At 42.6% G+C, this 13,095-nt stretch overlaps 1 protein-coding gene across 1 annotated transcript in view; it reads left to right on the top strand.

Annotated features, from left to right (window-relative positions):
• Positions 1-13,095, top strand: part of DOCK1 (dedicator of cytokinesis 1) — a 484,728-nt gene that overhangs the window by 160,318 nt on the left and 311,315 nt on the right. Inside the window, exons 24-25 of the mRNA XM_012655364.1 lie at positions 7,950-8,020; positions 11,240-11,346. Coding sequence (XP_012510818.1) covers positions 7,950-8,020; positions 11,240-11,346 — 178 coding nt within the window. The remainder of the gene's footprint in view (positions 1-7,949; positions 8,021-11,239; positions 11,347-13,095) is intronic.

The raw sequence follows: 13,095 nt of genomic DNA, 5'->3' as shown, positions 1-13,095 counted from the left end.
GAATGACTATTTTGTGCTCTTGTAACAGAATACCTGGGACTGGGCAGTTTGTAATGAACAGAAATTTAGTGTCTCACAGCTCCGGAGGCTGGCAAGTCCCAGATCAAAGTGTCAGCACTAAGGGCCTTCCCGCTATGTCATCCCATGGTGGAAGATGGGAGGGTGAGAGAGGTTGGCGGGGGGGATGTCAAACTCGCCCTTTTATAATGAACTCAATTCTACCTGTGAGGGTAGAGCCCTCACTGCCTAATCACCTCTTAGAGGTTCCATGTTTTAATACTGTTACAATGGCAATTAAATTTCAACTTGAGTTTTGGAGGGGATAAACCTTCAAACCATCGCACAGGGGTTGAGACTTGAACGCACTTTTTGAGAGGCACACAAAATTCTACCCACTCCAGGTGGGTCTGCACACAGGCTGCAGGGCAGCCAGGCTGTAGATGGTCATGGGTTGGGGAGGCAGCGGGTGGTTGTGCCTGGGGTGCCCCGAGGGTCACTGTTCCCTTTACCCAAAGCCTTTCGTTGTCTTGTGCAGCTGTCCCTGCTGTTGTGTGTCTGGGCTCCCATGGCCTTCCTCTTTAATGGTTTGTTTGAGGGTTGGTAGGGCAGCCTGGAGCGTGGGGGCAGTGAAGCAGCCGGAGAATGGATAAGCGTGGCCGGGTGGGCACAGGACAGGTAGACCAGCTGGAGGTTCCCACCTCCTTCCTGCATCTTTCCTGCTCTGGAATCCTGCCCAGGCCCTTCCTCCACCCACTTCTGTTCCTGAAAGGTTCCATTTTGTCAGATTTTTGAGACCATGAGTGAAACACAGTGCGATGCGTGACATCCTCCACTCGCTGTTTTCACAACCACTTTGCTACAGTTTAAACCTTTAAGATGCTGTGGAACTGGACCATATTCCTATCTTCTGACTTCGGAATTTCAAGTGTTTTTTGAGAAAATCTCCATCATTTGGAAGTCGTTCTTTGCCTCCTAGAAGCTGTCTAGACAGGTAACCAATTTTCACCCATTTGGAGGCTGTGGAGGCCTCTTCCAGGGATCGTGCCCCTCTCGCCGAGCCTCTTTAGCTACATGACTATGCTGGTATAAAGTAAAAAAAGAGAAAAGAAAAGTTCAGTAATTTAATTCAGATTTGTTCTTGCCTACATGACAGTAATGCCCTGTTTATAGCATGACTTAATTCCTGGCAGCTGGGTCGCAGGAGGCTAAGGCAAGCACAGTGACTCCGAGGAGGGGCCTTACTGTTGTCTGCACAGTGGCTGGCTCACTCCCTCTCTTTCTCTTTCTCTTGCCTCATACTCTTTGTTCCATTTTCTGCTGTTCAGCCTGTCATCTGCAGGGCACCTGTGCACTGTAGTTCCATCCTGACGCCCTGAGTCATGGCAGCTTCTACCCTGAGCCTTCACTGTTCTTAGAATTCATTCCATCCTTAACCAAACTTGTCTCTGGTCTCTTGTGTACCCAGCTGTGGGGAAGTGGGGTGAGCCAGGTGCAGGTCTCAGCTTGCCCCTTGGAACCGTGACTCTGACCACTGTTGGAGAAGGGCTATGAGAGAGGAGACGGGGTTTACTTAGCCAGGGCTGGACACCGAGAGGAGGGTCAATGTTGCACAATGTGACTACTAATGGCCAGAGCAGCCCAGCCCCTCAGGTCCAGTCACCCAGGTCTTGCCCCGCTGATCCAAGGGCTGAGGATATCTGTGCACTGGGCACTCATTTGTGACAGAGCCACATGGGCCGGGAGGCGTGTGTGTGTGTGTGTGTGTGTGTGTGTGTGTGTGTGTGTGTAGGGGGCATTTAGTGGACAGGACCCAGAGATGCTAGGAGCAATCCAGCACAGAGACGACGACATCTGTCCCCATGACATGCCCAGGAGATCCTCTGCTCATCGTTGATACTCTGCAAGGAAGGCATAACAAATTGATTTTTAAGGATAGGAGCTTGAACTGTATTCATTGAAGAATCTCAGTAAGTTTGTACTTTTTTCATTAATTTTTTTGGTTTGGGCTTTGTGATAAACATGCACACACTTGTTGGGATAATATCCCCAGCAACTAAATTGACATTTGGGACTGAATGAATCCAAGCATTGGTGTAATGATGGGGAATGCTAGTTTAATGACCAGAATTAGCTTCAAGGAAGCTTGGTTACAAAGAGAAGAACTTTTAGATTTAAAGTACATACAATGTAGGTAGTTTTTATTTAATGGGTTGGGAAAAATTGAAGCAGTTTTTATCATCTTTATTTTTGTTCTGGATTCCTACAACATGTACACTACAGTAGCACATCCTTGAGTCTCTCCAAAGTGCTGTGTGTTTTGGCATCAAGCTGTCATGTCCAGCTGTCTGCCCCATTTCATCAAGTCCCGGTGAAAGGCACCAGCTTGGGTGGGTCCAGGGGCACCTAATGGCAGAACTGGTCTTGGTGCATTTTCCTCTCGCAAGTTTGTCTGGTTCTCCTGAGGGTGTTGGGCTCTGCTCCAAATCTTCCAAAGACAGAACACTTAAGTCTGAAAGGAGAATTGTGGACCATATATATTTTAGCTCAAAACCTCCAAATGGAATAATTTTAATATGCGTTTTCTTGAGAAATATGTAAATTAATAATTGCTTCATACATTATTCAAGAAAAACTTATTTTGTATCACCGATAGCACGTCTAATCTTATATAAAGATATGCTAATGGATTTAATTAAAATAATTAGACTGAATAATGTAGCCTGAACTTTACCCTAAAATAGTATCTATTAATCATCATCAGTAGTCATATTTTTAGCCAGGAAGACACTTACAACATTAAACCGGTACTAGATGGAAAGTGCATTTTTTGTTTTGTTTTACAGTTTGGATTAATTTGGCATTCTCATGAGATACGTGACAATTACATTTGCTTAGAGACGAATATAAAATTTATGTAATTTCTTTAACCTGAAGTACGTCAGCAATTAGAAAACTTTCAGCATTCTCTGCCCTTTCTTAGTCCTTTTTGACTTTCCTTTTTCCCTCCAAAGCCTTTTTCAGTATGTTTCTTGTCCATCTGATTCTGTTCTGATCTCTCTTTCTCTCCTAGGAGTTGTGATTGGTGAATACTATGAGTCCTTGATTCCCTGGATATTAAGAGATGAACCCAATTTTGAGAGGGACACTGAGCAACCTGCCTGTCTTCATATGCATAGAAATGGCTTCACCCCTGGCCATGATTCTCTCTAATTTTGTTTCTGGCATTGTTCCATGGGTTGCTGGCTTTCGGTCTGTGCTCAGTGGTGGGGAGCCCTGTCATATTTGGTGAAAATTGAAGTGTTTCCCTAAGGCCTTTGCATGCCTGGGACTGAGGTGTGTGTTCTTGCTGTGTCAGTGGGTCAGTGCACACGTGTGGATTGACCTGAGGCAAAAATGCACATAGAATTGTGCCTTTCCACCCTCGGGTAAACAGATGAAAGTTTTACCAAGTTGAAAGTAGAATACAAGCCAGGACTTGAGCTGCCTGTTACATTAATTTGACTAGTTTTAAAATCAAATCTGAAAAACTAACTTTCTTAAAAAGTAAACATTTATTTGATAAGTTCACTTTTAACTCAGTGACTAGGAGATGCATAAACAAAGCTAGAAGCAGTGAATGCATCTAGATTCCTGGGTGGTTCCTTCTCTGTTCTTGGGTAGGCCACGTCATAAGGGTGTGTTCATGCAGAGTGCATGGTCCAGGGTTCATAGCCCTGGGGTGGGGGTGGAGTAAGAGGCCCTACTCCAAATTCATCTCTGTCTCTTGGGGGACATCCCACAGGCCTTGTCCCTTCTCCCACTCTTGTCCCCCACCCCACACCCCAGTGAATGATTAGTGATCATCCCATTGTGCTGCAGGGAACCAGCGAAGGCCCGGGAGGTATCATGGGGTGGGGGCTGCCAAGAGGCAGGCATCCCAGTCCCTGGCCCACAGTTTGGAAGAGCCTCACATATCGTGAGCAATATTTTGTTTAAATAAATAAAGAAATTCACTGATTTACAAAAATCAAACAAAACCAGGAAACAAAAACAAAACACCAATGCCCTAAATGTCTATCATCCAGACCTTTTCTATGATTTGGCAATCAGTTCTACTCAATATTTGCCACAGTGTATATAGCACTTTATCAATGAAAGTTTGCACTAGAATGAAGATTCAGGCTTGAGAGATGTGCATGTTAAAGAAGTTTTCTGTGTTAATATGTACATGTATCCACCTGCTGTCCTGCTGCTGCTACTGTTGGTCCACAGTCGCCAAGGTCTGCTGAGCACTAGTGGTGTGTTGGGATCGTGAGCCTGGTGTATCATGTACACTCATGTCATTTCGTTCTCCCAATAGCCCTTTAAGGCAGGTCCTACTAAACACCACCATTTAACCCATGAGAAGCATTCACAGGAAATGCCACCTCCCCAAACTCACATACCAAGTGGTGGAGGCAAGCTTGGAACTCAGACATTCTGGCCCCGGAGCCCTGCCCTTGTCCAACATAAGGCATTGTGTATTGTTGGTTGTGCTGAGTAGGTTTTCCTGTGTGTATCCAGGGATTTCATCTCCGGAGGAGTCCTTCTATGTAGATAAGATTCCATCCAGCATTGTCTATCCATGGTGCAGGTGCCCCCTGCTGTACCTGACGGGTCCTCTGTGTCTTGGCAAGCTTTTGAAGCAGAGCTTCCACTTGAAAGAGAGCTGAATTTAGCAAAGCAGCCTTACTTCACAGAGGACATGGAAGCCTTTTGTTGTGAGCACATGCAGAATCCAAAACACTTGAAATTCTTGACCAATAATCAATATTAGAAATGGGCCAAGCTAGTGATAGTGGGTGGTGGAACCTTCCTGTTAAGGAATGTTAGAACCTGTGGCAGGGTGGGAAGAACCTGGCACTGTGTCTGTCCTTGTTAATACAGCACCTGGTGGCTGTCTGCTTCATCCTTGTGAAATGGCATTTATAAAGTTGCTATAGGCAGATGGTGCTTTGCTGGGTACAGTATAAAATGCATGAAGCCAATTTGTGCCTCACCCTCTGGATGTGCACAAACTAGATGAGACACTTTGAGAGACTGAGCAAACAGCCTTGCAAATACTTGTTATTAAATGTCACAATAAATATTTTTTTGTTTTTTTCAAAGGAACTGCAAAGTAATTGAAGCAGAGCATTTGAAATCAGAATGAAATTTTTTTTTTTAAATGTTCTTTCCTAAAGTTGCATCTGAAAGCAGATAATTGGAATCTTGTTGGCAGTAGAGGAGACGGTAACATCTGATAAGAACAACGGTAGCATGAGTAATTCTGGAGTGGAGATATGGGGTGAAAGTTGCTTTATCATTTTGACTGTGAAGTACGGAGATTTGTGGTGAAGCTTGAGTCGGTGGTTTCACAAAACCAGCTTTGGGGGTGGAAGACCAGCACCAAATCTGAGCAGTGCCAGTCTGGGCAAGTGGCTGCACATTTTTCTGCCTCTGTGAAAGGAGATAATGGTAGACCTCCTTCGTCAGGTTGTCATGAGGATTTAATGTGTCAATAGAGTTGAGCACCTACCGACGTGATTGGCATGTACAGAATATTCACATTTTATAGATTAGGAAACTTGAACTCATTTGCAATGACTTGACTCTGACCCATGCACCGAAGTTGACACACTGGCCCAGCATTCTTTCAGGCATTTTCCATCATGAAATAGCTACAGAAATATATCCAGGTAGTGTATGTTTCATTAGTTAAAAAATTAAGGTATAATTTATACACAGTAAAATTCGCTCTTTCTTATTGGACGGTTCTGCCAGCTTAGACAAAGGCGCAATACCGTGGAAGAGTCCCCCAGCCACCAACAGTCCTCCACCCTCACTGTGGATAACCCTTCCCCACCTCCACCCCTGGCAACCGTAGATATGTTCTCCATCCCTATGATTTTGCCTTTTCCAGGATGTTGTAAAAATGGAATCATACCGTATGCAGCCCTTTGAAAGTCTGTCTTGTTTTATTCATCACAGTGCATTTGAAATGCTTCTGCGTCGAGTGTAACAGTGGTTTGTTCTTCTCTTACCGAGTAGTGTTCCATTGTGTGGATTCACCTCCTGAGGGACATTTGGGTTGTTTCTAGCGTCTAGAGATTGCAAATAAAGCTGCTACACAGTTTTATTTGTAATAAAAAGTTCATCTACAGGGTTTTTGTGAATGTTAAGTTTTCACTTCACTTGGAGAGATACCCAGGAGTACACTTGCTGGGCCCTGTGGATCGTGCATGTCTGATTATAAGAAATTGCCAAACTCTCTTCCAAAGTTGCTCCACTGTTTTTGCTTTCAGACCAGCAGCGTGTGCAAACAGCACGTGGTTAGGGTTTTTAGTTAGTTTTTTGTTTTTTAAGCAATTCTAATAGATGTTAGTGGCATCTCATTGTTGTTTTCATTTACATTTTGCTAATGAGTAATTGTGTTGAGTGCCTTCCTGAGCCCTTATTTTCCACCTGTATGTCTTTGGAGATGTGTCTCTTCGAATCTTGTGCACCTGATTTTCGATTTTCGAGAAGGGGAAGATTGTTTCCTTATTGAGTTTTAGGAATTCTTTGCATATCGTGGATGCAAGTCTTTATCAGATCGTTCTCTGCAGTCTTGTGTTTTTGTTACTCGAACAGCACCTTTCAAATAGCAGAAGTTCTTTATTTTGTGAAATACAGTTTATTGATTTTTTAAATAGATTTTGCTTTTGGTATGATACCTAAGAAATTTTTCCTCCAAAAGTTTTATAGTTTTTAAAGTTTTACATTTAAGATTTATGATCCATTTAAAGTTAAGTTTTGCCTAGTGTGCAACGTATGGCATGAAGTTTATTTGTTTGTTGGTGGTGGGGTACTGTGTACTTTTGTTACAAATGCATTGACCCCATATGTGCAGGGTTATTTTTTAAAAGTGGGCTTCTGCCTTCCTGCTTTTGGAGAATAGCACTAACAATTATCTATGCAATATGTGTGATATTTCCAGTGCTCAAAATGTTGTTGTATTTTCTTTTCAATTTGATTTTGAGCCTTAATACAATCCCTAAGAATATCTGTCATGAATGTTCTTTTCCCCATTTCATTCAGGGAGGTAGAGGCCAGCCTGGTACAAGCAATTCACTTAGAGACACAAAAGTGGCAGATCCAGGATCAGAACACTTAAACTCCAGAAACTCTTCCAAACAGGATGTAGCCAGAGGGATCGAGTCTCTGGCTTCCTCCAATTGAATTTAATTCTAGCTTAGTTCCGTGCTAGCTCTGTGACCAGGGACAAAGTAATTAATGTTTCCATTGTCAGTTTCCTCTCCTTCCAACACAGCTAACTGTCTGTAGGACCTCTGCAAGAATTAAAGATGAAATATACAGGGGTCTTAACACTATGTGTAGATGTAATAGGATCTGTCATTATTACCATTACTCTATTTTTTGAGGATGTTGGTTTTCTAGAAGATACAGAATATGTATATAGGAGATGACATTCCTAAAGAACAAAACAATTTATAATTAAAGGATGCACAGATATACAGGAAAGCATTTTTGGCTTGGAACAAAGACAGTTCACTTTCATTAATGAATGTGGAAGAGCTGAAGTGGATTTAGTGGAAGAGGATTCTTCTGAGGGGACAGGTCTTCATTTTGCTTTAACCCTCGCAAAGCTTCATGTAGCTTCATAGAGCTTAGCACACATTATAGTCACTTGGTCAGCAGGTGTCAAACATTGGCTTGTGTTAATACTCCTTTTATTGTGATGTGTCGAGACAATCACGTAAGAAATTACAGTTCCGTGTGGATCATAGATTTTATTTCTTTGCTCTATTTTCGCTGTGGTTAGCCATTCGCCCTCATCTGGGAATGATTTTTCTCTTCTTGGTGTTTCTGCTGTTCTTCATAGGAATTATAAATTTGAATTAACGTTTGCCAGTGGGTTTGGTTCAGCCTTCTTTGTTCTTGGTTTGCAGGGGGCCGCACTGAAATACTTGCCAACGATCGTCAACGATGTGAAATTGGTGTTTGATCCCAAAGAGCTCAGGTAATGGAGCCCCCGGGGTGAATGCTTGCCCCGTGCCACGTGTGACCTAATTCTGAGAGCATTTAGTTCGTGGAATGCTCGGGGTTCTGTCCTGTTCTGCGTGTGTCAGTGCCCTGGGCCATTTTGGAACATGTGGTGGTTTCTGTGACTTTTTGCTAATTATGACTTCATGTGGAAAAGGCATTGCCAGTCCACAGTCACTATATTTTTTTTAGAAGACTGTTTATAGCCTTATGGGTATATAATACATATTTGGCATTTTGCATATGTTAGTGGTTGAATTTCAATAGGTGGTTTGTTGGGTTTTTTGTTTGTTTTGAGCACCTAAAAAACTTAAGATAGGAGCTATAATATTTGTGTGTCACCTTCCCCTTCTATGACAGGGACAGCTTCTCTTTGTGTGCTCTTAAATGAGGGACTGTGAGCCTCAGGCAGAAGAATCTGAAGTTGTCATCTAAGAAAATAATTTAAAAAAACACACCAAAAAGCAAATTGTGAGGAAGCTGGTCCCTTGACTTTCAGAGCGAGGGGCAGGGATGGGGACCACCCCTCGGCGTCCAAGCCTAATCTTTGTTGCCTGCTTTGCAGAGTCCCTGCCCTCTGACAAGTGCCGTTGTGTGTGATGGGATGCACAGCCTTCAACCCCAGACGTCTAATAGCACAATCCTCATCTGCTTTCTGTTTTGGTTCTAATTTGACACAATAAACTACCTGTAGGTGATGGCACCGTGTTTACCAGCCAGTGTAGCCCTCCTGAATATTACTAAAGGGCCATCTGTCCCTGGGAAGTTAAACTAAATAACAAGCGACCATTCTTCCTGAACTTTATGTCCACCATAGGTCACTCATGCCCTGCAATAGAAGGACAAGGGGCTCTTGGGGAGGTGCTGTCCTGCATGAATCCTTGTGTCTCTGATGCGCCCCAGGATTTAGTGTCCTGAAGGGATGCATTTATTTTCTGCTCCTGAGGCACTGACAATGCTGGTTATAGCTTAGCTGGCCCTAAAGGAGAAGAGGAGAGAATGGATTCATGGGCAGTGCGACTGCCCACCTCTCTGTCGAGTCCTCTCCTTGGAGCACGATTCTCAAAGAGTAGTCCCCAGACCTTCTAAATTGGGAGTCGTGGGGTGGGGCCCAGCCATTTGGTTTTAATGAACCTCCAGGTATTTCCAATGCACACTCAGGTCTGAGCAGTTCATGTCTGTAGTAACTGGGAGGGAGGGACCTGTGGCTGGCGTGGGCCGAGGCAATACACTGGGCCTGTCCACCTCATTGTGTGCAGGTGGCAGCCCTCACCTGTGGGAGCAGTGTTGTCAATGTCACGGTTGGGCTTGGAGACCCAAAGACCTGCTTCTCCAGGGCCAGCCCAGTCCTCAGGCTCTCTTTTCTCAGAGTGGGCATGTGTCCCTCTTCAGTGCCTTTTATGCTGATTTAAAAATGATATTGCAAATCATTTGTGTATTTTTCCTATTTAGAATTTTGATGTATGTTTTAATAAAACAAAAGAGATGACAGAAGAGAATAACTCAAACTTAAGGCTACTGCCCTAACATAACCAGATAGTTCTGGGTCACTTACACATACATACACATCCACACACACCTAAAAAAGTCAACTTTATTTTCCTGGTGGTCTTATTTTCCTATGTCATGAAGCTGTCTTCTGCTTAGTAATTTTTGTAATAACTTTCATGCTGGTTCCATTCTGTGCTGGCCCATGTTTAAGCAGCAACAATAGACACAACATCTATTATGTGTTTTCTGCGTGCAAAATAGGCTTTGCACAAAGCATTCGTATTGGTCCATTAATCTTTACAACAATGGCATGACACAGGTTCTGTTGTTAGCCTAATTTTTCCCTAAATATCTTGTTCATGATAACTCAGCTGGTGAGTGGCAGTGGTTCAAGGCCAACCCAGGCTTTTTGGTTACAAAGAACAGGCCTCTAACCACTCTGCTACCTGATGGGTGTTGGGTTGTGTCCAGTTTTTTGTTATTGTAAAATATGGTAGCGTAAAATGTTCTGTAACTTAATGGTAGTATCTGTCCTTATTTTATATCATTAGGATAAACAGAGAAGTAGAATTACTTGATCTTGCATTTTCTTAAAAGATTTTCAATGGATATTATCCAGTTGTCCTCCAGAAAGTCAAACCAACATTCTCCCAGTGCGTACCATTGTCTGTTTTCCCAAACTTCGCCAATACTGGGAATTATTATCTTATAGAACCTTGCCGATAGGACAGGAGGACAGTATCTCACCATTTTAATTTGCATTTCCTTGGTTGCTAACAAGATCTCTCTTCTAACATTCCTGTATAGGTCTATTGGCCATTTGTAAAAGTAAATTTTCTAAATAGCTTTATTGAGATATTACATGCCACAAAGTCACCTGTTGTAAAGTGTTCAACTTGATGGTTTTTAGTATATTTACAGAGCTGTGTGACCATCACCAGAGTCCAATTTTAGAACATTTTATGATCCCAGTGAGATTCCCTCTACCCCTTTCCAGGCATTGTCCTTTCCTACCCCCAGCCCTAGACAATCACTGATCTATTTTCTGTATCCATAGATTTATCTTTTCTGGGCATTTCTTATAAATGGGATTGTAAAATTTGTGGCCTTTTGTGACTGGCTTCTTTCACTTAGCATCATATTTCTAAGGTTTATCCATGTTGTAGCAAGTATCCATGCTTCCTTTTTTTGGATGAATTGTATGGATATGCTATACTTTGTTTATCTTTTCATCAGGTAATGGATATTTGGATTATATTGACTTTTTGAGTATTATGAACAATGCCACTCTGATTCATGTACAAGTTTTTGTGCAGATGTATATTTTCATTTTTCCTGGGTATTTTCCCCAGGAGTGGAATTTCTGGGTTATATGGTGACTGTGCTTAACATTTTGAGGAAATGCCACAGTGTTTTCCACAGTGGCTATACCGTGTCACCTTCCCACCAGCATGGTATAAGGGTTTCAACTTCCTTATATCCTCACCAGCACTTGTTAATGTCTGTGTTTGGGTTGTATCTATTTTAGTGGTTATAAAGTGCAAAATAACACTTTAAAACATCATTTTTAAAAATGAGATATTGATCCATGGGAAGGGTCTTTGTCCAACATGCTGGTGGCATTTAACGACCTTATGTCTTAGTGACATCTTGGATCATTTTGCTGTGTATCTCTAAATTATTTCACTTGTGTTTTTCCTCGTAGCAAAATGTTCACCGATTTCATTCTCAATGTTCCCGTGGGTTTGCTGACCATTCAGAAGCTCTACTGCCTGATCGAAATTGTTCACAGTGATCTCTTCACACAGCACGGTGAGTGGAACCCCGAGAATTATTAAATTGTCCTTTTATTTATTGTCTGCAGACTTTGACCCCTCTGAATTCTCTCCTTGTTGCCAAAAGGAGTGGAGGTTGCAACCAATTAAAACAGCTCCATTACAAGACAGGAAGATTTAGCCCTTACACGAGAAGGGTAATTGACACACAGTGCAAGTAATAGATCATTGAGAAATGAAGGCAGAAAGCGTGTGGCTTGTAATTTAGGTGTACACCAAAGCCCTGAGATAATCAGCATACATTGTAGCCTTAAAATGTGTGATTGTCTATCCTAGGGAGGCAGTCACTTGCTTCCATTGAGATGATTGCAAAGAAAAAAAAATTGAAGCTTTCTTTAAATCTGAAAGTAATAGTTCTGTCTTATTCTGAACTTTGCATTCTTTGACAGGGTTTCTTTAAACCTGGCTCACAGTAATAAGAATTTTCACGATTCCTCAACTCATTCATCCTAAGAAACACCTTATATTCCCACAAGTTATCTCCCCGCCCTTTTTATTAATCATTTTCTTTATATTTGGACAGATTGAATTAATATTTTACACCTGTCAGGCAGTTTTATTGAAAGCTTAAAACCTCTGCATAATTCCGCAACCCTCCTCATTTATTTGAGGCAAATGTGAAGTCTGCTGAGTGACATTCTGACTGGGAGGCATAGATTTATTCCATTCCATTTGTGTCCAGACATGTGGCTGTTCCATTCATTTTCTTTTGTTCTCGTGCGTGGTGTTGTTTGCAATTCCACTGAGCTGTTTCAAGGATGGAACCACCCAGGCTTGGGGTGTCCCTGTTGAGTTATTGACTGGACGGGGAACTCGCCGTGTGTCTGGCTTAGTCCTTTGTGCCTTTTGGGCTGCTGAACCCTGTGTTCACCTGCTGGGTTTAATGCTATTTCTTGATTTGACTTTATAAAATGCACTGGAGTATACACTTGTTGCTAAGGCTTACGTTAAGAGGAAATGCAAAAACTTCATTTGAGTAGGAGCGTTCTTTTGGAGAGAAAACATCAAGCCAGGAAGTGGGTAGCTTTTTGCAGACCTCTGTCTGAGTCAGAAGCCTATTTTCCCACATTCCTAAATGAAAGTCAGTTTTCACTGTCGTCTGGGACTCAAAGCACTTGAATCTCTGTTGAGCCGTTAATCCCGACTGTCTGCATTTCAGGCTCTCACTGGAGAGCTGGATCTTGAATTGCCCACTCTCCAGGTATCTTCCAAAGCTTGGGGACACGAAAGGGCTTCAGGAAGGGCAGATGATAGAGGTGTTGGGTGGGGACCCTGCTTCAGTGTCTCCTCCCATATTGTCGAGACTTTTTAGCAGAGCAAGGAAAATCCCTAAAAGTTTTATATCAATATCTGGGTCTCCTTAGGGAGGTTGCTGATGTATCCTGTGCCAAGACACACACACACACCTAGACAGGCCCTGTCACCACCACTACCATCATCAGTATCTTCACCGGGTTAACAACTGTCCTTGAGTGTCAGTTGTCAATGAATAACAATTGTCAGTGGATTGTGCTCCAGTGTGGACAGAAGGAAGGAGGAGGACATATGTACGTATATTTCAAAATTTCTATTGCAAAACTTTTTATGCCGTTTAGCTCCCTTTGAATAAGGACTTAAACCAAAAAGGTTCTATTAAAAATATTTGAAACAGGCCGGGCGCGGTGGCTCACGCCTGTAATCCTAGCACTCTGGGAGACCGAGGCGGGCGGATCGTTTGAGCTCAGGA

The sequence above is a fragment of the Propithecus coquereli genome, unplaced genomic scaffold, assembly GCF_000956105.1.
Source record: "Propithecus coquereli isolate 6110/MARCELLA unplaced genomic scaffold, Pcoq_1.0 Scaffold473, whole genome shotgun sequence".
NCBI classification, from domain to species: domain Eukaryota; kingdom Metazoa; phylum Chordata; class Mammalia; order Primates; family Indriidae; genus Propithecus; species Propithecus coquereli.
This window is presented reverse-complemented; position numbering and strand designations above follow the sequence as displayed.